Below are 27,658 nucleotides of genomic sequence, written 5' to 3' on the forward strand. Positions count from 1 at the left end.
AATGCACACCCCTTAGATTTTCAGAATAACTTTCACTCTAACAGTTATTAATTGATACATTGTATGCATATTACATGGCATAGGGGCAATGCACTAAAGGGTTAATAGCTCTGGAACGAAATGGGACAGCCATGTCCCATGAAGTGTGCCTTGATCAGGGGACTCTGGGGGACAATGCACACCCCTTAGATTTTCAGAATAACCTTCTCTCTAACAGTTATTAATTAATACATTGTATGCATATTACATGGCATAGGGGCAATGCACTAAAGGGTTAATAGCTCTGGAACAAGGTGGGACAGCCATGTCCCATGAAGTGTGCATGGATCAGAGGCCTCTGGGGGACAATGCACACTCCTTGGATTTTCAGAATAACTTTCTCTCTAACAGCTATTAATTAATACATTGCATGCATATTACTTGGCATAGGGGCAATGCACTAAAGGGTTAATAGCTCTGGAACAAGATGGGGCAGCCATGTCCCATGAAGTGTGCCTTGATCAGGGGACTCTGGGGGACAATGCACACCCCTTAGATTTTCAGAATAACTTTCACTCTAACAGTTATTAATTAATACATTGTATGCATATTACATGGCATAGGGGCAATGCACTAAAGGGTTAATAGCCCTGGAACAAGATGGGACAGCCATGTCCCATGAAGTGTGCCTTGATGAGGGGACTCTGGGGGACAATGCACACCCCTTAGCTTTTCAGAATAACTTTCACTCTAACAGCTATTAATTAATACATTGTATGCATATTACATGGCATAGGGGCAGTGCAATAAAGGGTTAATAGCTCTGGAACCAATTGAGACAGCCATGTCCTGTGAAGTGTGCATTGATCAGGGGAACTTGGGGGACAATGCACACCCCTCACTTTTTCAGATTAGTTTTGTCTGTAATAGTTATTTTTTAATATATTGCATCCACTTAAAGTGCAATGGGGCAACACACTAAAGGGGTAATATCTCTGAAACAAAATGGGACAGCCATGTCCAATTGAGTGTGCTTTCATCAGTGGAGTCTGGGGGACAATGCACACCCCTTGGATTTTCAAGATCACTTTCTGTCTAGCAGTTATTAATTATTACATTGCATCCATTTTACATGCCATTGCTCCATTTCATACATATTGACAGTTAATTGATAACACAAATTTATCCATAAGTAAGTTGTAAAGTGTGAATTAGGCAGTGCACCGTGGGACAAAGCAAATGTATCGCAGCTGAATTGCTTGATTACGTGTTTCGTCACAATTAATACATTAGCATTAAGCATTTATCCATTGAACAAAAAAGAAAACAATAATTAAGGAGGGTTGTTTTTTTACTGAATGCTCTTCATCTGAAACTGAAGAAATGGAACGGACTTCATACTCAATCGTAGCATCCTGAGACGACCCCCAAAACAGGAATGGTTTAACAGGTGGGGGCCACTAACATTTTTCCCTCCTCATCTTTTCTGACTGTTTTTTCACTAGTTTTGCATTTGGCTACGGTCAGAGTCACTACTGGAAGCATGAGGCAATACCTGGACCCTACAGAGGTTGCACAGTTAGGCCAACTCCTCCAGGATGGTACATCAATACGTGCCATTGCCAGAAGGTTTGCTGTGTCCCCCAGCACAGTCTCAAGGGCATGGAGGAGATTCCAGGAGACAGGCAGTTACTCTAGGAGCGCTAGACAGGGCTGTAGAAGGTCCTTAACCTATCAGCAGGACCAGTATCTGTTCCTTTGTTCAAGGAGGAATAGGATGAGCACTGGCAGAGCCCTACAAAATGAACTCCAGCACGCCACTGGTGTGAATGTCTCTGGCCAAACAATCAGAAACAGATTTCATGAGGGTGGCCTGAGGGCCCGACGTTCTCTGGTGGGTCCTGTGCTCACTGCCCGGCACTGTGGAGCTCGATTGGCATTTGCCATAGAATACCAGAATTGGCAGGTCCAATACTGGCACCCGGTGCTTTTCACAGATGAGAGCAGATTCACTCTGAGCACATGTGACAGAAGTGAAAGGGTCTGGAGAAGCCATGGAGTACGTTATGCTGCCTGTGACATTGTTCAGCATGACCGGTTTGGTGGGGGGTCAGTGATGGTCTGGGGAGGCATATCCATAGAGGGACACACAGACCTCTACAGGCTAGTGGCACCTTGACTGCCATTAGGTATCGGGATGAAATCCTTGAACCCATCGTCAGACCCTATGCTGGTGCAGTGGGTCCTGGGTTCAACCTGGTGCACGACGATGCCCAGCCTAATGTGGCGAGAGTATGCATGCAGTTCCTGGAGCATGAAGGAATGGATACCACTGACTGGCCCCCATGCTCACCTGACCTAAATCCAATAGAACACCTCTGGGACATAATGTTTCGGTCCATCCGATGCCACCAGGTTGCATCTCAGACTGTCCAGGAGCTCAGTGATGCCCTGCTCCAGATCTGGGAGGAGATCCCCCAGGACACCTATACTTATTATTGTTATTATTATAACAATTAAAAGGGATAAATACTTTTACTTATCCAATATTTGTTACTCATAGTCCAGGCTATATTCCTATTGATATTTCCAATGTTGCAAATGAACTCGGACGACAAAGTGGCAACATTATGCATCAGGATTCTGGTGTATTTATTATTCCACATTTAATCTTTTGTTAATAACATTTATTGTGACATCTTTTCAAGATGTTGGCATCCTGTCAGGTGTGCTGCAATCTTGCAGTAGTTTAAGAAGACCTAAAAAAATTGTGTTAAAAAGAAAAGAGTACTATCAAGGAGAAATTGGAACACTAAATTTAGTTAAAAAATCTGACTATGTGACCAAATGCCCCTCTCAACTGATCAGCAGGGGAGATTAATAGAATGTTATTGTCAACTCTTTTGTGTAAAAAAAAAGTTTTAATTTTTAAATTTGATGTGTTCATTATTCCAAGTTAATTTTTATAAGGAGAGTAATTGTCTTTGTATATAAGAAGCCAGGATTCAAATGGTGCCTTAATTATTGTTTTCTTTTTTGTTCAATGGATAAATGCTTAATGCTAATGTATTAATTGTGACGAAACACGTAATCAAGCAATTCAGCTGCGATACATTTGCTTTGTCCCACGGTGCACTGCCTAATTCACACTTTACAACTTACTTATGGATAAATTTGTGTTATCAATTAACTGTCAATATGTATGAAATGGAGCAATGGCATGTAAAATGGATGCAATGTAATAATTAATAACTGCTAGACAGAAAGTGATCTTGAAAATCCAAGGGGTGTGCATTGTCCCCCAGACTCCACTGATGAAAGCACACTCAATTGGACATGGCTGTCCCATTTTGTTTCAGAGATATTACCCCTTTAGTGTGTTGCCCCATTGCACTTTAAGTGGATGCAATATATTAAAAAATAACTATTACAGACAAAACTAATCTGAAAAAGTGAGGGGTGTGCATTGTCCCCCAAGTTCCCCTGATCAATGCACACTTCACAGGACATGGCTGTCTCAATTGGTTCCAGAGCTATTAACCCTTTATTGCACTGCCCCTATGCCATGTAATATGCATACAATGTATTAATTAATAGCTGTTAGAGTGAAAGTTATTCTGAAAAGCTAAGGGGTGTGCATTGTCCCCCAGAGTCCCCTCATCAAGGCACACTTCATGGGACATGGCTGTCCCATCTTGTTCCAGGGCTATTAACCCTTTAGTGCATTGCCCCTATGCCATGTAATATGCATACAATGTATTAATTAATAACTGTTAGAGTGAAAGTTATTCTGAAAATCTAAGGGGTGTGCATTGTCCCCCAGAGTCCTCTGATCAAGGCACACTTCATGGGACATGGCTGTCCCATTTTGTTCCAAAGCTATTAACCCTTTAGTGCATTGCCCCTATGCCATGTAATATGCATACAATGTATTAATTAATAACTGTTAGAGAGAAAGTTATTCTGAAAATCCAAGGGGTGTGCATTGTGCCCCAGAGTCCCCTGATCAAGGCACACTTCATGGGACATGGCTGTCCCATTTTGTTCCAAAGCTATTAACCCTTTAGTGCATTGCCCCTATGCCATGTAATATGCATACAATGTATTAATTAATAACTGTTAGAGAGAAAGTTATTCTGAAAATCCAAGGGGTGTGCATTGTGCCCCAGAGTCCCCTGATCAAGGCACACTTCATGGTACATGGCTGTCCCATCTTGTTCCAGAGCTATTAACCCTTTAGTGCATTGCCCCTATGCCATGTAATATGCATACAATGTATTAATTAATAACTGTTAGAGTGAAAGTTATTCTGAAAATCCAAGGGGTGTGCATTGTCCCCCAGAGGCCTCTGATCCATGCACACTTCATGGGACATGGCTGTCCCACCTTGTTCCAGAGCTATTAACCCTTTAGTGCATTGCCCCTATGCCATGTAATATGCATACAATGTATTAATTAATAACTGTTAGAGTGAAAGTTATTCTGAAAATCCAAGGGGTGTGCATTGTCCCCCAGAGGCCTCTGATCCATGCACACTTCATGGTACATGGCTGTCCCATCTTGTTCCAGAGCTATTAACCCTTTATTGCATTGCCCCTATGCCATGTAATATGCATACAATGTATTAATTAATAACTGTTAGAGAGAAAGTTATTCTGAAAATCCAAGGGGTGTGCATTGTGCCCCAGAGTCCCCTGATCAAGGCACACTTCATGGGACATGGCTGTTCCATCTTGTTCCAGAGCTATTAACCATTTAGTGCATTGCCCCTATGCCAAGTAATATGCATGCAATGTATTAATTAATAGCTGTTAGAGAGAAAGTTATTCTGAAAATCCAAGGAGTGTGCATTGTCCCCCAGAGGCCTCTGATCCATGCACACTTCATGGGACATGGCTGTCCCACCTTGTTCCAGAGCTATTAACCCTTTAGTGCATTGCCCCTATGCCATGTAATATGCATACAATGTATTAATTAATAACTGTTAGAGTGAAAGTTATTCTGAAAATCCAAGGGGTGTGCATTGTCCCCCAGAGGCCTCTGATCCATGCACACTTCATGGTACATGGCTGTCCCATCTTGTTCCAGAGCTATTAACCCTTTATTGCATTGCCCCTATGCCATGTAATATGCATACAATGTATTAATTAATAACTGTTAGAGAGAAAGTTATTCTGAAAATCCAAGGGGTGTGCATTGTGCCCCAGAGTCCCCTGATCAAGGCACACTTCATGGGACATGGCTGTTCCATCTTGTTCCAGAGCTATTAACCCTTTAGTGCATTGCCCCTATGCCAAGTAATATGCATGCAATGTATTAATTAATAGCTGTTAGAGAGAAAGTTATTCTGAAAATCCAAGGAGTGTGCATTGTCCCCCAGAGGCCTCTGATCCATGCACACTTCATGGGACATGGCTGTCCCACCTTGTTCCAGAGCTATTAACCCTTTAGTGCATTGCCCCTATGCCATGTAATATGCATACAATGTATTAATTAATAACTGTTAGAGTGAAAGTTATTCTAAAAATCCAAGGGGTGTGCATTGTCCCCCAGAGGCCTCTGATCCATGCACACTTCATGGTACATGGCTGTCCCATCTTGTTCCAGAGCTATTAACCCTTTATTGCATTGCCCCTATGCCATGTAATATGCATACAATGTATTAATTAATAACTGTTAGAGAGAAAGTTATTCTGAAAATCCAAGGGGTGTGCATTGTGCCCCAGAGTCCCCTGATCAAGGCACACTTCATGGGATATGGCTGTCCCATTTTGTTCCTGAGCTATTAACCCTTTAGTGCATTGCCCCTAAGCCATGTAATATGCATACAATGTATTAATTAATAGCTGTTAGAGTGAAAGTTATTCTGAAAATCTAAGGGGTGTGCATTGTTCCCTGTAGTCCACTGATAAAAGCACACTTCACTAGATGTGCCTATCTCGTCTAGTTTTAAAGTTATTAACCCATTCATGTATTGTCCCATAGCACATTATACGGATACGTTCGAACATTCAAAAATTAATTAAAAATCGTACGTAAAGCAATCTGGGAAACAAAGGGGTGTGCAACAGTCGCCATGAGCCCAAAATGCTAACCGACCATGTCATTACAGCTGACAGGACCTATTTTATGAGCTATTAACGCGATTTTGCACAAATCACGAAATGGTTTGAAGCGACAAAATAACCGGTGTGCATTGTTGTCTGTGGACTGGACAACACGATTTTATCACTAAAAACGCCCCACCTTACTTCCGTGAAAAGTTATTGAAGCTAGAAAACTGAATATCGAATATGAGGCTAACTTAACCGCGGTATAGTTTTTCGCTTTCTACTTTCAGTTGTCTCCAGTAAAGGTTCTACATGTTTAAAACACCCACCCATCCATCCATAACCACTCATCCGACGACAGAATTAAAAAAAAAAAATTCTAATTTGTTTCTGGTTATATCATGGGAAGTCGTGCTAATTTTATTATATTTATTCATCTTATTTTAAGATAAAATGTGCACAAATAGTCAGGAACTCACTACTATCTTGACACGCTACACGTCTTTCCCCCTCCATCCAATCAGCTTCCACAGGAGGGCCTGACGCGTGTACAGATCGTCCAATCAGAATCTACCTGTTCCGCAGTTAATGTTGTCCGGCTGAAGGAGCCTGGGAGACGCATGTGCTTGCAGCAGTTTTGAGTTTCCTGTCTTTGGCCGAATTATAGTTGCGTTTTGTTACGTGCTTGAATGACAATATTGGGAAGTCTGTATAGAGCAGACGACATTATGGTTGTAGGAAAAGGGGTGAACTCTGTTAAGTGTAACTTTAGAAATCCTTTTTCTAAATAGATAGTTGTTGAAGAAGACCAATGCAGTAAAGGAGCGAGAACCCGGGATTGGAGTCGGACTTTAGTTTTGCCAGCTCGAAGCCGCCGCGATGAGCCTTTTACCCCGCAGCGCAGAGGAGTTCAGCTCGGCGGAGTACTGGGAGCGCTTTTTCCGGCGACGGGGAGACAAGGCCTTCGAGTGGTATGCTGACTACAACCAGCTGTGCGGGCTGCTGCACAAGTACATCAAACCCCGCGACAAGGTGAGGCTGCGCCGCGGGCAGCGTCTCCCATACTTAATTAGGGTCACCGTTTTCATGCAACTTTTAGAAACACTACCCAGCTTCACCTGGGGATCCCAGTCTTTGCCGCCGATCCTCACCCAATGCTCACCCGGCCCCTCTCCACTTCATAGTTCTCTTCCTCAACCTTATAGACTTGCATCATGGTCAGAGAATATCCATCTATCTTTTCCGATACTAGATAGTATCATAGTCTGGACTTCTGCCGAACCAAATCTTGAAGACATCAAGCACAACATAACATTCGGTTCCCCCTGTCTATCTGATCTATATTATCGAGTTGTGAGGATTGACTGTCTGCTTAAAGCAGCTTCCTTTTAACCGAAATAGATTTAAAAAGCCGTTTCTTACCTATATAATTTGTCCTGGAAGCTTCATCTTCACTGAAGAATTTGCATGTAAACAACGTGTGTGAAGTAAATTGCATACAGCTGATTAAACAGTTGATGAGATCTTGTGAACTTTAACTGTTCTTTACATCAAGTAAACATTAAAAGAGCTATGAACCAGACTTAAAAGTTTTATGCTTTTTATCTCTTCCCATGAACTCTGTGACTCTGTGTTTTGGCATCATCCCGCAAATCCCACACGAGTACCTATTGTGTGTACCTGGCCAGTCTGTGTTTACATTTATTTAGTTATCAGGTTTTTTAGAACGCAGGGTCAGGCAGTCCCTGGGGAAACTGGAGATTAAGGGCCTAAAGGGCCCAACAGTGAAATCACTCTGCCAACCCTGGGATTTGAACCCACAGCCTTCCGATCACGGGCACAGTGTCCATATCTGGTATCTCTTCTGTATCCTGGCAGGTTCTGGTGGTGGGCTGCGGGAACTCGGACCTCAGTGAGCAGCTCTACGATGTTGGCTACCGGCAGCTGGTCAACATCGACATCAGCGACACTGTGGTGTCTCACATGAGGCAGCGAAACGCTGAGCGGCGACCGGATCTTACCTTCCTGCAGGCTGATGCCACCCAGACCGCCTTTGATGGTGGCAGCTTCCAGGCGGCGCTGGACAAGGGCACCCTGGACGCCATGGCGGCGGAGGAGGGGGGCAGTCTGGCAGGGCGCATGCTGGCGGAGGTGGGCCGCGTGCTGGCGGTGGGAGGCCGCTACGTCTGCGTGTCTCTGGCCCAGGAGAGCGTGTTGCGGCTGGCAGTTGAGCACTTTGTCCAGGAGGGCTGGGCCATCAGGGTGCACTGCCTTGGGACCCAGGAAGAGCAGGATACCCTGTCCGACTCAGCCTCCTTCGCCCTGCCCGTCTTCGTGTTGGTCTGCACCAAGTTCCGCCAGCCTCCCCCGGCCCCAGTGCTGGAGATGTGTCAGGGCGAGAACGGCGCCCCCTGCAGGTTGTCCTCGACCGCTGCACTGCTCTCCGCGGTCAGGGAGCGACAAGCCTACGCCCTTGTTCGCCACAAGCTCCGTTCTGGCACGTGCGTGGGCCAGAGCTCCGCCCTAACGCTGTGCCACGCCCCCACGGGGCGCCCCCGCTACACACTGACAGTGCTGGACGGCCCTCAGCTGGCTAAGGCGCCTCTTCGTAACCACTTCGCTATTTTTATCGGTGCGTCTCCAAACACGCAGACACGTGCTGTGTCTGAGTCACATGAGGACGTGTATACAGATGCTTTACGATGGCTCAACATATGATATTTGAACTTTACAATCGGCCAGTAGCGGTGCACATTCAGTAGTCATCAAACTTCCCAGGCTAATGATAAGTCGTACGACATTTTCTACTGATGCTGGGCGACGTCGGTGTCCACACTTCTAGTCTCTAGCTACCGTCAGCATAAACACCTGAAACACTGTACAGTGTTTAGCGACATATCATATGGTGTTTAGCGACATATCAAATGGTGTTTATTCTGTGTTCAACTAAATAAACTTGTATTAATTTATTTACTTTTCTGTTGCTGGTATTTAGTTACAGTAATTATTTAGTTATTCAGTGACCGTACAGTAGTCTCCCCGTATCTGCAGGTGATGCGTTCCAATACCTACCGCGATAATTGTGTACCATCCGTGGACCCCATATGACATGATTTTTGTGTGCATACATATGGTAAATGATAAATTTCACACAGTAAGGCACTGCCAACATTACCGTAATAAAGATTTCAGTACTGTACTTTCTCGAATGAAAGTGCTTCTGCTGTTTTAGCCTAATTCAGAAGAGACGATAGACAATGGAAAAAAGATCATGTATCTCAGGGATGACAGATCAATGACAGTCATGCTTTTCATACCCCTCAAAGGACAAAGGAACTAGGAAAAATATATGCTACATATTTTCAAATTTATTTATTTTTTTGGTGCTGCGGTAAACTGCAGATAATTGAAACCACAATTACCAAAAGAGCAGATACCGGGGGGACTATTGTAGTTTTTCATTATTCATGTCATCTTCAACTTATGATGTATTCCACTAGAAATGGGTTCATCAGAACGTACCCCCAGCGTAAGCTGAGGAGCTCCTGTATTTGATCTTATGTATTTACATGCAGTGTAAGTGCTATACTTTAAAAAAAAAAAAAAAAAAGTGAAAAATGTGCTAGTATGAGTTGAATATCAGTAGAAAGTGAAAATACTGCGTAATCGTGTGGTTTGGGCTGTGTCACCCGACTTAACGCTGAAACATGGTGCACTTAAAACAAGTTGCTTGTTTTGTATGTATTTAAATATATAATGAGTGTGTATTGTATAACTCAGATCTGTTTGCCAGGGGAACCCCCTTAAAAATGATAAAATATTCATAAATTTTTCAGTGCCTCAGGGCCGAGAGTCTGATTGGCTGTATGGCTCCGCCGAGGGGCGTGACCAACTGGCACGCAGCGCGAACTTCCGCCGGCTGGTCGTTGTGGCGATGCATCGGGACCAGGAGTACGCAGACATGCAGTCGGTCCAGTCTGAGCTGTCCCCCATGGTGATGGAGCTCGCCCCGCGTGGGATGCCAGCCAATCAGCAGGTAGACTCTTACTCAGTGACAAATGAAAATCCTTGAATTTCTGGATAAAAGCTTCTGTTGAAGAGCTGTAAAGGACAGCAAAGAATCCCGGGCGGTTATTCGGGGGCTCAGAGGGACGGCCATATTTTCATCCCTCCCCCCTCGTTTCTCTTGCAGGTGCCCTTCCTGTCGGTTGGGGGGGAGCTGGGCTGGCGGGAGGTGGTCAGCCGCGGTGTGAGCGCGCTCAGTGGCGAGTACTCAGTGGAGGACGTCCGTGGTGAAGATGGGTTCCTGTACCGGCGCCTGGTCTTCCTGGATAATGCCGGTGTGGTGCAGTCTGAGAGCCGGTTGTGCGCTCCGGCCCCCGGTGAGACACTCGTGGGCACCTCTGTGGGGCTGATCAGGGAGATTTGAAGCTCTGTGTGGTGTTTATCCGGGTTAGTTTATCCGTAATCCATACGCCGGTATCCGGATCAGTTAGAGCAACACTTGATGTGTATCGGGTAACCATAGCCCACTTAGTTCTGATTTCATTCAGTGCCCTGCTGTTGGAGCCATGGACAGACTGCTCGAGGGGAATTCCCTTAGGAAATATTTGCAACTTAGAATCAGAATCCCTTAATTAGCCAAGTACAAAAAAATACAAGGAATTTGTTTTGGTGCATGTGCTGGCAGGAAGTATGCATACAATACATACAATCAAGATAAAAATATGAAAAACATCCATACATCCATCCATCGGTTTTAATAGAATAAAAGCAAGATAGAGGCAGAAACAAATAAAAATGTGCAAATAATAAATTACTTATAAATGAAGATGAAAAGAGCAGATGTAGGGCACAGACAGCTTCGAGACGTGTGCAGATACACTGTCAGTAAGAATAAATTAGCTGTTTATGAGGCTAAAGGTATTAGTTGTTTAGATCACAGTGAGGGGAATGACAGTAGAATCTCACTGCCCCCCCCCCCCCCCCCCATCTCTCTGTCTGTCTGTCTCTTTCTCTCTTTCACTGTCCCACCAGCCTCCAGTGGTAAAAGGAATAAAAAAAAGAAGTCCAAGCTGCCCCCCCCTGCCATGAAGGGGGGGATGGCTTCTGTGGACCGGAGCTTCCTGTGTTGCGCCCATCACCGGGTCATGGTGGCCGGACTCTCTCTGCTCGGTTTGGAGGATTTGGGTAAGCTCAGATGGCCCGGTTCCGCTCCGAGGGTCCCATGGCTCGGTGCTCCTGTCTCGGTTCTGATGCCGCCCCCGATTCCACCCTCTCCCCAACAGGCCCCCCCATCACGCTGCTACTGGTGGGGCTTGGCGGCGGCGGCCTACCCCAGTTCCTGCGCGACTTCATCCCGGGTGTGTCTGTGGATGTGGTGGAGCTGGACCCGGAGGTTCTGGACGTGGCTCAGCGGTGTTTTGGGTTCCAGCCCGACGAGCGGCTGAAAGTGGTGCTCGGGGACGGCCTGGAGCACATCAGTGGATTGGAGGCCAAAGGTCAGTCAGCCTGCGGGGCGGGGGCACTGGCCCCAACAGAAAGCTGATTGGCTCCTGGAGTGCCCCCTCCCCTGTCACTCACCAATACAAAACATATCATTGGCTAATGATAAGATTGGCCGCTCTGTATGAATTATGGCCCCTCTTAAGGCCTCCTCTTAAAACCAAAATCCCCCTGCTGAGAGGGACACAGTAAACTGACATGCTGGTCCAGGCGTACATCTAAGTGTACAGCACACATGCATGTGTGTATAAAAAAAAATTAAGAGACCACAGCAACATTTGTATCTTCACTTACTTCTCAGTTTATGGGTTTAGGCCTCTGTAAAATGTACATTTCTTTGCAAACTGCAGCCTGGTTCCTCTCCATTTCTCATTAATGAAGGGCTTCTTCCTTGGACTTCTAGGAACTTGCAGTGCACTTCACACCACTTAATGTTTCCCATTCCTTTTGAAGGTCACTTGATGTCATCCTACGATTTATGAGGCACTGTTGGATAAATTGACGGTCATCTCTGGCATTAGAAAGTTGCTTTTGCTCTCCACCTGGCTGGTTTTTCGGTTATTGCCAGTGTCTCCTGCTTCACCTTGTTCTTGGGTACTGCTGTCTTAGAACCTTTGAGCCAGGAAGCATCCTGTCTCTCAGTGTAGCCTTCTGCCAGCAGAACAAAGATTAAATCAGGATTTAACAATGCAGATATTTTAAACAATATAGAGTGGTCTCTTTTTTCTAGAGCTGTATATATGTGTGATGTGTGTACACTGGAGATCAGCATACCAGATAGGTAGGTACATAAATATATACTCTAGTAATCCCCATGGAAATGCAGGTTTACTACAGCACAACACACATTTAGACGGTAATAAACAGTAACAGTGTAAAGAATGTCAGAGATTGTTGTATCGTGTTCAGTTTTCCTCGTCCACTGATATACAGCTTGCACATTGTAAAATTAAGGAACATTTTATTTTAGCTCTTTGAGGTGTCAAGATTAAATTATGGTCATAATAAGTTGAGGGGTAAATTACCCCTGCTTACGAGCCAGCTGAAACTGCCCCAGCACACTGGAAATGATGACAGGGAGTTTAGGGTGTGGGTTTGTGTTTCCTGGTGGTTTGTGTTGGCATTTGCTCAGGAGTCTCTAATGACCATCGCCTGGTCTTGTCATATATTCCCCTTCCTTTTCACACTCGTTGCAGGCGAACGTGTTTATGATGTCATCATGTTTGACGTGGACTGTAAGGACCCCACCCTTGGAATGAGCTGCCCTCCACCTGCCTTTGTGGAAACGGCTTTCCTGGAGAAAGTACGCAATCTGCTGACTGCTCGCGGTATGGCTTCTCATTTTATTTCACATTTAATCAGTTTGACCCCCAGCGTTTCATAAACATTCCTCTCTGTGCTTGTATCTCTGTTGCTGATAAATATCTAACCACTAGTCATTTTTGACTAAGTATTTGAAAAGTTCCACTTGAAATATCAGAATGAGCAGTTGAATCCAATGACAAACCACCAGCTCCTCATTTGTTACAGGGTCTGAATTTCACTTTAGGTGGTACTGGGGGGATCTGCTTATGTTCTGTGACCGGATGAATAGAACCTTGTGTGCAATTTGTGCACATTTTCCCCAGTAGTGTCTGAAACTCTTCTAGTCCTTATTCACTTCTAAAGGCTAGTTCACTTTTCTGTGTGCGCTTTTGGGCTGCGGACGGTCGTCCGCGCTGCAGCTTGTGTTCATACTACATTTGGCTGCGGATGTGGATGATCGCAGTCACAGCAGTGACATTCCACCAGAGCAGAAGAGGGCCGATGTATTGCAACAAACACAAATACATGCAGTGTAGTGAAACTGGAAAACTTTTATGAACAGATTCTACATTATTAAAGTTTTGGATGGTATTAAGGTAATACGGCATATCACAGCATCTCTAAATCCAATATCCTTGCAAAAAAAATAGCAGAGGCAGTATAATGTCTGGGCAATATAAGTTATTTGGACATTAAAAATTAGATATGCAGATACCTTTGCACCTTCTACAATAATTCTTCTTCTTCTCTTTCTTGGTCCACGTCTGCTCTGTGAAACTCAGTGGCGCCACCTACAGCCAATAATTAAACGTCATGCAGCAGACAAAAAGAATCTGGGCTGCATATGCACCGTCCGCAGCCATCCGGTGCAAACCCCTGATGATGAAATTTACGTCACCTTACCCTATGCACGACAGAAATCACACGTGGAAGAGTGAAGTGTGAATTGGCCTAAATGCCAGCTCTAATTGTGCTGGGCTGTCATATGCAAGTGTAACATAACCAGAATGTCACCGTGGAATTAGAGGAACGTTTGCAGCTGGAATGGCTGTTTCCTCCTTTGTTTATGGAAAGCTACTAAGCATTAAAAAAAACTGCAGGCACCCAGAGTAACTTGTGGAAGGCCTAGCAGAGCTCTTATGTTAACAAATGTGTCTTTTATTTATGTCAGATGAACTTTGGATAATTGGATAATTATTTAGAGTACAGAGGCCCATCCCTCTGGTAATAGTCCTAATCTCTCTCTCACTCTTTCTCTCACTCTTTCTCTCACTCACTCAGGCATGTTCATGCTGAACCTCGTGTGCCGTGACTCTGCACTGAGGGCGCGCGTGTTGAGCCGGGTGAGGGACGTCTTCCCCTGCGTGCTGTCAAGGGACATCGAGGGGGAGGTCAACGAAGTCCTTCTGTGCATCCACCGAGAGGGCGAGCAGGGAGAGAAAGACCGTGCAAATCCCGAGGAGCTGCGAAAAGCCTGCCGCCGCCTGCAGGGGGCGCTGCACACGTCAGATGTGTCCCATAAAGCACAGATTGACGTTGCAGCACTGCTGGAAGATCTGAAAATTGCCTGAGACTCAGTCCTGGGAGAAGAATGAAAGTACTGAATGACAGTGAGAAAGTACTGAAAGATAATGCGATGATGTGCGACAAGCAGCGATTAAATGATGGTAAGAATAATGGAAAAATAAAATATGTCTCCCAGAATGCTTTATGTGTGTTCATATCTTCCTCAATCACATCATTAAAAGGCTTTTATTCTAAAATGAGATCCTCTCTTTTGCTTGTTTTTCACACTGGAAGGTTTAATAATGACGCATGTTCCCCACTATGAAGTCTGAGCTCTCATATAAGTTGATAGCCAGCTCTGCTGCATTTCCTGGTTACCGTTGTGGTGCCAGCTTTGCGGGGACCATTGCTCTGATCCCAACGGGGCCTTTGAATCCAGCCCGTGTTGTGTGTGTTTGCACCAGCCACTGTGGTGTCTCTCCACTATCCAAAGACAAATGGCTATTTTGATTCGGTGCCTCCGAATTGCTGATAAGCACTCTGTGAGTACTCTCTGATGGCCTGGCATCCCATCCAGACCACACCCATCCCATCCAGACCACACCCATCCCCTCCAAACAGCCAATGCTGCCACACTGACCAACATAAGCAACTGAGGGATAGTGCAGTGTGTATGTTACCATTTAAGTTTTGCACCTTTTGCTTAAACTGGATTTTAAATCATTTCAGCTAATAATCCATTCAGTTTCAGTTTGTCTTACTATTTTATCTGGCTTCTTAGATACATTATTGAATGTCACTAGAGTGAACCAGGTACAGAGTTGTTCTTGTCTGAGAAGTTCTCCCTTGTATTTTTTAGTGCACTGGTAGTTATACAATTTCAGAGGTGTATCGTAATATCAGGGTTTGCTATTTAAACATTACTTTTTTCCACTAGTACTAAAACATATTTTGAATTCGTATGTGAAGCAACCGAATCAGGAAAAGAATTTGTACCATGAAAATGAAAAGTAGCGCAAAACGTGCGCTGGTCCAGATCTCATTTTGCAAAATCATAATTGAAGTAGTTTTTCAGTGGTATCACTGCTTACTACTGCTGACTAGGAAGATCTCAGGCACGCTGCCGTAGTGTTCTTTTTATTGTGGCATGCGAACTAGCGCCGTGTTATTTATATGCCCATGGCCTGCAGCAGCACTACCATGTACATACCGAAGGGAGGCGAGCCCTTCGTACGTGGGTGTGACTTATATAGGGCTGGGATGGATGGGCGGGGTCTTCGCCGCCGTTCCGTTCCGACCATTGGTCATCGGCGCACTTGTCTGGTCGCCGGAGGCGTGTCGTCGCGCGTGCTCGTATCCGCGCGTGCGCGCGCGCGAGACCGTTAACTGGGCTGTCAGGAGTGGTGCTGGAGCCAAAGCTGCGTGCGTCGCGGTGGCCGAGCCAAATCGTATTGGGTCGAGCCGAACTGAACCGATCCAGAACTGAACCCCGCCGGACCGAGTATTCGTTTTATCCGAAACTTGCTACAGAACGAGCGCAGGGCAACCCAGTAACTGAAAGATAGCAATAACAAAGCACACCGTGGTGCCGGGCCGGGCTCTGGTCCAGTTCCTGTTATTTTCCTGTGTTCGGACCCGGACTTCGCAGGTACCGAATTCCCAGTGACAGCACATCGGATATTCGGACTAGGTAAATAGAAATAAATAAAACAAATGATTCATAGTCACTTTGCAGGCGGTCGGTGGGTTAGTTGACGGTCGTTACCGCGCGTGACAGGAGACCAGTTTCCCATAACATCACCATGCTTTCCAGGCTCCATGGTGCTGGTGTCTCCAGCAACCGACTGATTGGGCTTTGAAACCTCGCCGCCTGGCCGTCCCTGTCGCCATCCCCCCTCCCTCCCATCCGCCATGGGTAACCGCGGGATGGAGGACCTGATTCCGCTGGTGAACCGGCTGCAAGACGCCTTCAGCGCCATCGGCCAGAGCTGCAATCTAGACCTGCCCCAGATCGCGGTGGTCGGCGGGCAGAGCGCAGGGAAGAGCTCCGTGCTAGAGAATTTCGTCGGCAGGTAGGCTGCGGGATTGACTCTCATAACCATCACCACCCCCACCCCACCCCACGTCCCCGAAGGACCTGCGCATCTGATATGCTGGTGTCTGACCCACGCCTAACAATACAGCAGCTGTTTGGATCCAGGGTACCACATGCATGCTGTTTGTCTGCATCTTTGTCAAGGGAATAAGTGTTTCTTTTTTTGTCCCCCCGTTGTTTTTCTGCTGTGTGATGCTCTCCCAGGAACCCTTGTGTCTTGTTCAACTGTGTCCTGTCTATTGTATTTCTTCAGGTCGTGTGCACATAGAAAATGAAATGCCTGTCTGCGTTTGCAGAGGGGTCTCTGTGGGAGTATGTTTTTCTTGGGGCTTGGAGGAACCACCAGTGACCCGGCCCTTTATGAATGGATGATAGTGTGTGGAAAAGGGTTAATGCACTTACTTTTCCCAAAGTAATTGGGATGTTATTTCTGTAGGACATGCCCGCTCATTTGCTCCCAAAGACATGTTATCAGCACGCACTGGTTGTCTTCGGTCTGCCTATTGCACACGTTGTTTAGATAGATAGATAGATAGATAGATAGATAGATAGATAGATACTTTATTGATCTCAAGGGAAATGTAGGACATTTAGTTTTTGAATATTCACTTCCTTGATACTTGTTCCTAATCTGCATTAGTAGAATCTGTGTTAGTGTGGGGGGATGGGGGGTGGTAGCAGTTTCAGGGTTTGTCTGGTGATGACCTGCTCTGCCCATTTGGTGATGCAAAGCAGCTTGAATGGTTTGTATTTGCTGCTTGTTGATAATGACATCCTGACAGCACAATCACATGCGTTCATGTTTGCATGTAAACATGCCTCTGCAATGCTTAGATGAAATACAAGTGAGTCTACTTGCTCTATGCATGCTTGAGCAGATTGTCATAATTAACTATCCGAAATGTTTATATAATTTGTGATATGGAAAAAATAACATATATTTGGAATTACTGCCCATGTCTTTTCATGATGCATATAAAAGCTCCACCTCCCATTGTGAATGCCCGTGTTATCACCATGCTGAACATTGTGAACACATCACCACTGTTCCCCACTACATCCTAAGCTGGCCTGCAGTTGTTGCTGTATCATTTGTTTTTTTTTTGTTTTTATTTCTTCACCCAGCCATTATAATCTGTGACCATCTAAAATTGACATTGCATCCCGTGTATGAGACCCAGTTCATCCTCTGCAAAGAGTGACCTCATCAGGAAATAACCAGTCTAAATCATTAAATATCTTTATAATATAAACTTTATCTCTTTGCAGGTGATATTGTTGGTGCCATGATCTTCTGACTCAATCTGTGGATGCTTTATTCTAGAGCAGAACCTCATACCTGTAGCTCATGGTCTTGTGTCTGAATTTAAGAACAGAAAACCAAAACCTACACCACTATAATTTAGCCTCATAGAAAGAACCACTTTTATACTTCAGCTGCAGTGTTTAATGCTGAATAAAGGTGACACGTGGTGCTTTGTGAAGAGGAAAGGAGGAAGCATTAGCATTTGAATTAGATTGAGTAAACAACCAGGCACCTCAAACCCGCTGCCTGCTGTGTAACTCTGTTTTAATGAGAGGAGTGTGGCTTCAAACCAGCAAATCACTGACAGGTTTAACATGCCGGGTTAAGCCACACAGCCACCGACGACACTGTCCCACCCAGGACCGTTCTGAAGCTTTCTGACATTATCTGTGTTACTTATTGGATTTAAGAAATATTGCAAATATTTTTATTTGATCCTCATCATAGTCATGAAAATGGAAGTGAACTGTGAGTCCACCTAGTGATTATTATTATAACTGGATTATTGTAGTAATTCCTGGTTGTATGTGATATTGTATATGTAAGTATGTTCCTTTTGTTTTTAAACATGTTCAGTCTGGGGTGTGCTTTGCTGTACGAGGTCCATGTCCCTCATTGGATAAGTGGTCATTGGAAAGTCAGTTACATTATTGAGCTTTTTCATGTGCAGTTTATAGACTGTGCCCATCATGTGCTAAACTGAATGCAATTTAATCACAGTTTGATACATTTGGCTGGTCATTCAGATGCACTGTAGTGCTTTGAGGATGCTTTAGGGGTCTGTAGAGCTCCTGCTGTCTCAACTTGCACTGATGTGGATTTGGACTGTTCTGCATTCCGCCATTTGTTGCTGTGTCATCTGCCCCGGCAGCCCTGGCTACCGCAGCAGTACTGGTGAAGGCGACCTTGTGGCTGGGCAGGTGACAGACACACACACAAAAGCATGCGCACACATCTCCAGACAGAGGAGAGTGTGGTACCTGCACAGGGAATGGAGGATACCGACCAGGCTTGGCACTGGGAATTGATGTGGATCTATTGACAGCATGCTAGAATCAATTACCTAAATAAAATTCCCAAATTGGCCAATCTGGTGACCAGCAGCTAGAGAATTATCACAAAGTGAGTGCTGAGATTGTTCTGCTGTGCTGTGTAGGGAGATTAGTAACTATGAAATTTACCTCCGTTACCAGGCAACACCCACAATGAGTTAGAATTCTGCTAATATTCCCTGCTGACCTGACAGCTTTGAGTGGAAAATGAACAATGTCAAGGCAGTGCCCTAACTAGGTCTAAGTGCTTGGGTGACACTTGGGACTCTTTCATTGGGTTCTCTTTCTGTATATATATTCATTCCTTTCATTTCTGCTTCTGGCTACATTATCCCAAAAAGCCGGTATTTCTTAGGAAACGTCATATCTGCAGGGGTATTTCTCATTCTATGTCGGAGTGACCAGAAATTAAGATGCATCCATTTTTAGCAAATATTGTTTTCTATGCATGAATTGGAAATGAACAAAGACAGATTTGTTCGCTTGGGACCTCGGTGAAGCACAGCCTCATGTCTGTGTTATAGCACTGTCTGCTTTGTCACTTGTCATCGTGCAAATTGGGAAGGTGTCATGTCTACCTTTCTATCATTTTCATGAATTGAAAGGTGTTAAGTCAACCTGTCAGCTTAGAGCAGTGTGCCGCGTCTCACGTTCATTCAGTTAGCCGGGTAGAATGTGCCAAGTGGGCCTGCTGGTGAGATGGGCTGGTCACACACCACATGGCCAGTCCACAATTTTGCCAGTCATTCATAATCACTGGGTTGTTCTCCCATTCATTCTGCTTTGATTTCATGTTTGCAAGGAAATTACACCTCTAACACATCTCACCACTATAGAGGCAAATGTTGATGTGTGATATCGTAATATTGGGCCTGGAACTTTCACGTTTCTTAAATTGTAAATTGAACATCTGCTATTGAATATCAGGCACTTAGGTCAGTTTCCTCAAATGCCCTCTTAAAGTTATGGGTAATATTAGGAAACTGTAGCTGTGAAGTAGTTTGGGGTCGAACATTTGATCTTACACACACACACACACACACACACACACACACACATATATATATATATATATATACACTGCTCATAGACCTCTCAGTGCATGGGTAAAGATGTAAGCATGGTTGTGCTCCTGGCAAAGTATTGTAATATTAATTTGCAGTGTTTTGTGTGGTGGCAGTGATTAAACACACTTTATGGAATTAGTGTCATGGTCATGGGCTCCAAAGTTTGTCTGCTTGTGTCGTTTTCCTTCAGATAACAAAGACCTCAGATTTAGAAACTAAAAGGCTGCAGGTGTCTGTGCCAGCTGGGGAGCAGTGCTTCAGTAAACATTACCTTAAAAAAGTCACTTTGCATGCGTCTAGCAAATAAGAGAGGAAAGAGGCTGAATAAATGATTATTCAAGGTCCCCTGGAGTGCGCTGGGCTCGGGGGAGTTATTGCATGCTGCACTGATCTGCCCATCCGTCACACAGACCTGCTGGGGTCAGGCCTTCTGCGCTTCCTTTGAGCATAATTCAGCTCATCTGATATGCAGGTGCTGCTGAATTAGCCTGAAGGACACTGATGGAGCTCCTAGCTCAGCAGGGTGTCTCTGTTTACACTGGCCCAGCTTGCCAGACCCACCATTGTGTCAGTAAAATGCTGCAGCTTCCGTAGTGACCAAGTTCACCATAGAGAGTAGCACTTTATACCATGAGCATTATGTCGTATACCCTGTACAAGAAAGACTATTATGTGGAGCGGTTTGCTAGTGAATGGCGTCCTTGGCTTGGCGGGGTATGTAGGACAGGCCTCACCTGCTGGGGGCGCTCCCCGTCTCGTGTTGTGCTCATTAACTGGGTCTCCTCCCTGGCGGCGCCTCCCACAGCCTGTCAGCTTTTAATCTCTCTCGCTCTCTTTCATCAAATGAGTACATGTCCCCTTACCACAAAATGGCAGGGAAAGATGAGCTATGAGTTTGCCCATAGATACACCTGGCATCTCTCTGTGTCGGCCTATGCAGTGTCATTATAATTATTATAATTAAAGATCTCACTAAAATGTGCAAGTATCTGACGGTCTGCTGCCTTTTAAATTGCCAGACTGGGAAGCGTGAATTCATGACATGATTCTCTTTGACTTTGTTCCTTAGCAGATGAGAGGAGTGTTGGCGATATTAGAAGTAACCCTTTGTGGCTTCCATGCTCTTGGGTGTGGCACCTCACTCATGGTGAGGTTGGCAAACATAATAACTGAAGGCAGCATGTTTTCCATGATGTCCAGCTGTGTTTACAAACTGCAGTTACATTTACGTTTGTGCCGCACTTTGCTGTTTCAGTGATTATTTCTTGAGCTAGCAGCTTTCCTCGTGTCATTATTTCCTTTGATGTTCCATAACTTTTTCTGAGCTATTAGCTAAGTTCTCCCCAAACGAGCTTGATGGGCCGAATGGCCTCCTCTCGTTTGTAAATTTCTTATGTTCTTATGTTCTTATGTTCTTATAATAATGTTGCTTTTGATGGCAGTATCTCTGTGTCTAGTGCATGCTACATGTGTTATCCTAGCATTTATGGGCCTCAGTATTTTCTTAATTTTTATTGATGGTGATTTTATTGAAATGGCTGTAAACTTGACATCAATCAGGTGCAAATGACCCATAAACAGAGGATTTCAGGGCGGCCATCCAAATCGAACAAAGGTGTTCCGGTGTATATGGGTCTGCTTGCATTCTGACCAGACAGGCAATCTGGTGCTGAGCCTCTCCGGGGGGGCAGTAGGTCTTTCAAGGTCATTGCAGTAGACAGGGACCATAATGATGGAGCGTCTGGCTCACACTGAGGGAGGTGCTGAGGATTGGGGGCCGGGGGGGGGGGTTGCAGTGTTGGTGTTCTCCTTTTCCGAAGATGCCTGTTTTGCAGGGACTTCCTGCCCAGAGGCTCTGGGATCGTCACTCGCCGGCCACTGGTCCTGCAACTCATCAGCTCCAATGCAGGTACAACTGTGTGCTGGAGTTTCAGCATCGGGTGCTTCACTCTCTGTGGCTGCAAGGGGGCGCCACTGTATAAACATGCACTTTACCCATCCGCATTAGCCTACATGCTGCTCACTACGGACTGAAACCGGGTCTTGTCTGGTGGATTGGTGGTCGGGCATGTTTAAAGAAACGGCCACCAGAGGGTGATGTTTCCACTCACCAGATTTAATGGTCCCTGTTGTTTTTCCTATCACAATGAAAAGTTCTACATATTTAGTCTGGCTGAGATACTGGCTTTTCTTCAATATATTTATTAGAATCTGAGACTGATGTATTACTACTACACTGACCACAAATATGGTTTGAATAAGGGGCAGTGCCTGTAGCCTGTTCCTGGATTCCTCAGCTTTGCAGTATTGTGCAAACTTTCAGAGAAATGGAGCTTTTGAAATAAGGTCAGACAGAGTAGTGGCTGTACCCTTGTCTCCTTCTCCCTTAAGTATTTATGGTTGATGTCGCAGGGAGACACAAAGATAGCCTGTCTTCTTATAGCCTGGTCTCTTTGGAAGGCATGTAGGATTCAGAAGGGGATCACAATGGATTTGACCTGTGTACATTTATGACTGAGCAGAAAATATTGGTCTGCTGTGTGAGTGTGCATTTTGTGTTGTTGTTTTAAGTCTTTGACCCCGGAGACCATCATACGCTTCCTGGTTACCCACCGAAACATCCATGTCCCCCCCCCACCATTTTCCCTCCACCCTCCAGAATATGCCGAGTTCCTCCATTGCAAAGGGAAGAAATTCACTGACTTCGACGAGGTTCGCTTGGAGATCGAGGCAGAGACGGATCGCCTCACAGGGGCTAATAAGGGCATTTCTCCTGTGCCCATCAACTTGCGCGTCTGCTCCCCGCACGGTACGGATCCAGCTCCCAGCCCAGGCCCCACCTCCAGGCCCCACCTCCTGGCTCACCCATAAACCTTAAAATACCCCAGACAGTTTAAGGGATAAGACCTTCAATCTGTAAATAAAATCATCTCACTACAGTTGGCTAAATGAGAAACAGACATTGCATTTCAAAATTAAGTGAGGAATTAATAAAAGCCTGGTGATCCTCTTAAGTTAACAGACGAATACAGACCCTGATGTTCTTTGTGGTGGTTGCCAGGGGCGTGCTTTGGCTAGCTCCTGTCCCCATGTGTCCATACCTTTGCGTTCCTCGTACCTTTGCATTTCTTCGATGGCCGTGTCGATGTGTCACCATGCCGCCATGCCTCTGTTGCCCTGTGTGTGCCCCACGCCCTGCAGTGCTCAACCTGACGCTCATCGACCTGCCCGGCATCACCAAGGTGCCTGTGGGGGACCAGCCAGCCGACATCGAATACCAGATCCGAGACATGATCATGCAGTTCATCTGCAGGGAGAACTGCCTCATCCTGGCCGTCACCCCCGCCAACACGGACCTGGCCAACTCCGACGCGCTCAAGCTGGCCAAAGACGTGGACCCTCAGGGTGAGAGCAGCCACTCTGATTGGACGGTGGCTGTTTTTGTGCTGGTGTAACACTAGTGTAACCTCTTGGGGCGTGCCCCTATAAACACCACCGTCTTGGTGGCTGCCTTCCGGACTGTATGCAGAAGGAAGGGATCAGGTTTAAGCATCTGCCAGGCGGGGTGACTTTATGGTGACACACGAGTGCAGCTGGCGTCAGTGTCCCCTGCCACCCGCCTCTCTCCTTAGGACTGCGCACCATCGGAGTCATGACCAAATTGGACCTGATGGATGAGGGAACTGATGCCCGGGATGTTCTGGAGAACAAGCTGCTGCCCCTACGCAGAGGTATAGCAGGGTGACCCCTCTGTCCGTCACAGGCCTCTTATGGTACAGTTACAGTACACAGCTCATTCCCCGCTGGTCAGAGCAGGTTAGGTCTCCTCCTTAAGTCCAGCTCCTCCGTGGGTCTCCTCCTGTCTCAGGAAGCTTTTCCTTGCCACTGCTTACTTTTTGGGGACTGGTGATTCAGGTCCTCGCCAGGGTCTTTGCCCCATGAAGGGAGTGTCCTTCCAATCAGGAAAAAATTGTTTGCTGTTGGTCACAAGTTTGAACCCCCCTCCTCAACGAAACTACTCCCCACCCCCACCCCAACAGGTTAAATGTAACCAGGCACCCTGGTGGACCCCCACAAAATGTATTTCTGGCTACGGACCTGCTTCTCATTCACTTTTTTCTGTGGAAAATCCTCAGAAGTGCTTGGGGGTTTGAAAGATTTTTCATTAGTTAGTGTGTCTGGGTTTTGCATTCCACAACACTACTGTAAATCATATCACAGGACTATGGAAACAAATGCATTTTTCGACACAGTTTGGCTAAAATTTTATGCTGGAAAAATAGTAACTTTACGGCGAGTAAGTTTTACAGAGCTGTCTGTATAAATGACCATGAAGTCCATGTGCTGACCGCACACATCCAGAGTTGAAGCAGGACCCCACTGCGCTGGCGGTGTGAGGCCACTGACCACACACTGATTCCCTAAAGAGCTGAAACACTTTATCTGTTTAGAGGTGCTATTGGAGTGGCTGCTGGCACTAATGAGGGGTTGAGAGCTTTTTTTATTTATTCAAGATCTTTATCATCAGGTTAGTAAGCAATTAGGACACTGAAGGCTCAGATTCTGTGCCCCCCGCCCCCCCATCTTGTCAGGGTACATCGGCGTAGTGAACCGCAGCCAGAAGGACATAGAGGGCAAGAAGGACATCAAGGCTGCCCTCGCCGCAGAGAGGAAGTTCTTCCTGTCGCACCCTGCCTACCGGCACATAGCCGACAGCATGGGCACACCGCACCTGCAAAGGGCGCTCAACCAGGTGGGGCGGGGCGGTGGTGCAGGGGGGGGGATATCCTGTGGCTCCTGTAAAAGGCCGTATACATATAGTCAGAATGTCTTGTGATGGGGAGCGATGGTGTGAATGGACGTGTTCCTCACTGTGTGACCCCGTGCGTCTTTGCAGCAACTGACGAACCACATACGGGACACCCTGCCTGCCTTCCGCAGCAAGCTACAGACGCAGCTGCTGGCTCTGGACAAAGAGGCCGAGGAGTACCGCCATTTCCGGCCAGACGACCCCTCCCGCAAGACCAAGGCTCTGCTGCAGTGAGTATCCCCCCCGCCGCCCCCAGGGGTGGCCTGCCGCGGTCTTAAACAGAACCGTCACCCTGGTGCACTCAGTACCGTTTATACGTCGCCTGAAACCGGATCCTGACCCCCGTGCGTTAATCCACTCAGCAAGAGGTGACGAGAGGCCAAGCCGTGCAGAGCTCCGTGTGGACGCTGAATGTCAGAGAGCGCCTGAAAGCGATTTCACCATTTCCAGGAATGACACAAAGCGCAGCTCCCTGTGACACCGAGGCTTTATTTATAAACAGCACGCTTGTTCCTAGACAGACGCAGACCTGCCGGTTTGATTTCGGCGCTACTCGCTGACATGTTGGGAGCACAAAAGCAGGATTAATTTCCATTGCAAGCGGAGTGACGTCATGGGGAGCTGGGAGTCTCTTCCAGAAGTGCAGCGAGGCCCGGGACGGGGTTCCAGTCTGTCACAGGGCACAAACACGCGAGGTATCAGATCCAAAGGGCAGTTTAGAGGCACCTAACTTAAATGGCTGCGATCTGTGGGAGGAGGCAGGAAGAATCCCATGTAAACAGAATTGACATCATGCCACCCTCAGTTTTCAGGTGTCCTCTTAATGTCTTTCCTGTTATGGATGTGCCAGACTGTTTGGTTGTACTGAGGCCTCCCTTTATAAACCCATTGTGAATCCAGAAGCTTCCCTGTAGGCTGTGGATGGAGGTCCGGCACCCACCTGCCTGTAGCGTTCAGTTCTCTCCCGGTCCGCTTTCCGCACACATTCTTAGCTCAGCTTTTCCCTGGCAGGATGGTCCAGCAGTTCTCCGTGGACTTCGAGAAGAGGATCGAGGGCTCCGGCGACCAGGTGGACACGGTGGAGCTGTCCGGAGGAGCCAAGATCAACCGCATCTTTCACGAGCGCTTCCCCTTCGAGCTGGTCAAGGTGAGCCGGCCTGTGTCCTTCTGCTGCCAGGCCCATGTGGAGCGTCTGACTACAACGTACCCTCAAGTCTGGTGTGTCGGGCCAGTGCTGGCTTCGTCGTCTCTGCTAGCCCCCCGCCTCTCTACTATTTGTAGGCATCTGTCCTGTGCTGTGGCGAATTATTTGATGGAGAGAAAAGTCCAAATATGTGGCTTGAACACATTATCCCTGAAAAATGTGAGTGTGATTGGTGCCCATATGCAGCCTGATTTTGAGGAATGGGCAGCCCAGATGGTGCTTGGAAAACTTCTGTTTCTAATTGTGTGTAATAGATTAACTTCTAATGGGTTGCACGCAGTCTGCAGGAGAATAAGTACTGGTTGCATTTCTGCACCGTGGAGGCACCGGCAGGATGCCATTTCAGGCAGAACAAAACGTCATCATTCAAACGATTCGTCTGAGTGTGCTGCATAAATATAATGCTGTTTATTTTACACGCTAATTTGACTGTTATTGGAAAAAAGCTATTCATTTAAAATCAGTGACAGATGACTGTGATCTGTCATGATTCATGTTTTCCACTTGAAATGAAAATAGAAAGTTGGAAACGGTGAAGGAGGCAGGAGACTCTCTAACCTGCCCTTCATCACCCACAGATGGAGTTTGACGAGAAGGACTTACGTCGGGAAATTAGTTACGCCATTAAGAACATCCATGGGATCAGGTGAGATCGTCAGCCTGAGACTCGCATGCCTGATTCTGACACTCCTCTCTTAAAGGGTGTGTTTGCTTTTGTCCAAATTGGCACATATGGCCAAAGGGTTAGCGAAGGGGTACGGAACCTGACTCATTCTGGTCCTGATGGTAGCAGGCCACGGTGCCTGAGGCCCCAGCCATCATCTGTCCTTCCCTGTCACCCGTCTTTTGCTTTCGCTTTTTCGGCTCTCATCTCTGCCTTCCCCCTGTCTCCACCCTCTCTGGCCACCCTTTTGCCCCCGCGTGGCTGTCCACCTCCCCCAGGACGGGGCTCTTCACGCCGGACCTGGCCTTCGAGGCCATCGTGAAGAAGCAGATCGTGAAGCTGAAGGGGCCGTGCCTCAAGTGTGTCGACATGGTCATCCAGGAGCTTGTCAGCACGGTGCGGCAGTGCACCGTCAAGGTACCAGGCCTCCCGCTGAGCCTCCCGCTTGACCTCCTACAGGGCCTCCCATTGCATCGCCAGCAGGGCCTCCCACAAGGCCTCCAGCTTGGCCTCCCGCTGAGCCTCCTACTGTGCCTTCAGTAGGGCCTCCCACAGAGCCTTCTGCTGAGCCTCCCGCTTGACCTCCTACAGGGCCTCCCATTGCATCTCCAGCAGGGCCTCCCACAAGGCCTCCTGCTTGGCCTCCCGCTGAGCCTTCAGCTTGGCCTCCCACTGGGCCTTCTACTGTGCCTTCAGTAGGGCCTCCCACAGAGCCTCCTGCTGAGCCTCCCGCTTGACCTCCTACAGGGCCTCCCATTGCATCGCCAGCAGGGCCTCCCACAAGGCCTCCAGCTTGGCCTCCCACTGGGCCTCCCACAGAACCTCCCGCTGGGCCTCCCACAGGGTCTTCCACCTTCCTGTTCACAGCACCTCCCCTCATTTCTGCTGTTTCTGGCCAAGGGTTCTTATGCACCTTGTATTGCTCTGATGTGGCAATTTTCACCGATGCTGATAACCGATATATTTTTGTCTAATATTGTTGATACTGACCAGCTAACCTTCGATACATCATTTTTCATTCTTTGGGAGACAAATGATCGGTCTGCAGGTCCGATTTGCTTCTTGCGAGCTGTTACTGTGAGGCTCTCCCAGGTGCTGAATGAGCTGACAGAATC

At 46.7% G+C, this 27,658-nt stretch overlaps 2 protein-coding genes across 7 annotated transcripts in view; both read left to right on the plus strand.

The window, feature by feature from the left end:
* The first annotated feature begins 6,594 nt into the window (after nucleotides 1-6,594).
* On the plus strand, nucleotides 6,595-14,605 carry mettl13 (methyltransferase 13, eEF1A lysine and N-terminal methyltransferase). The gene is made up of 8 exons (XM_023794820.2): nucleotides 6,595-7,061; nucleotides 7,908-8,661; nucleotides 9,866-10,065; nucleotides 10,222-10,411; nucleotides 11,067-11,219; nucleotides 11,318-11,530; nucleotides 12,731-12,862; nucleotides 14,121-14,605. Exons 1-8 carry the CDS (start codon nucleotides 6,909-6,911, stop codon nucleotides 14,408-14,410), a joined length of 2,085 nt encoding a protein of 694 aa, XP_023650588.1. The 5' UTR covers nucleotides 6,595-6,908; the 3' UTR covers nucleotides 14,411-14,605.
* A 1,095-nt stretch (nucleotides 14,606-15,700) lies between these two features.
* The window catches only part of dnm3a (dynamin 3a), a 31,541-nt gene continuing 19,583 nt past the window's right edge, over nucleotides 15,701-27,658 (plus strand). For all 6 annotated transcript variants that reach the window (XR_002836071.2, XR_002836072.2, XR_011982836.1 and 3 more), the window contains exons 1-11: nucleotides 15,701-16,035; nucleotides 16,159-16,417; nucleotides 21,701-21,774; nucleotides 22,525-22,674; nucleotides 23,067-23,270; nucleotides 23,498-23,596; nucleotides 24,458-24,618; nucleotides 24,763-24,905; nucleotides 25,687-25,822; nucleotides 26,458-26,525; nucleotides 26,822-26,960. Coding sequence is in view for 3 of the 6 variants with exons in the window: in XM_023794434.2 (XP_023650202.1) it covers nucleotides 16,257-16,417; nucleotides 21,701-21,774; nucleotides 22,525-22,674; nucleotides 23,067-23,270; nucleotides 23,498-23,596; nucleotides 24,458-24,618; nucleotides 24,763-24,905; nucleotides 25,687-25,822; nucleotides 26,458-26,525; nucleotides 26,822-26,960 (1,335 nt within the window). In the remaining 3 variants the exon portion in view is untranslated. The remainder of the gene's footprint in view (nucleotides 16,036-16,158; nucleotides 16,418-21,700; nucleotides 21,775-22,524; nucleotides 22,675-23,066; nucleotides 23,271-23,497; nucleotides 23,597-24,457; nucleotides 24,619-24,762; nucleotides 24,906-25,686; nucleotides 25,823-26,457; nucleotides 26,526-26,821; nucleotides 26,961-27,658) is intronic.

This window comes from Paramormyrops kingsleyae, chromosome 15 (assembly GCF_048594095.1).
Source record: "Paramormyrops kingsleyae isolate MSU_618 chromosome 15, PKINGS_0.4, whole genome shotgun sequence".
Lineage (NCBI taxonomy): Eukaryota > Metazoa > Chordata > Actinopteri > Osteoglossiformes > Mormyridae > Paramormyrops > Paramormyrops kingsleyae.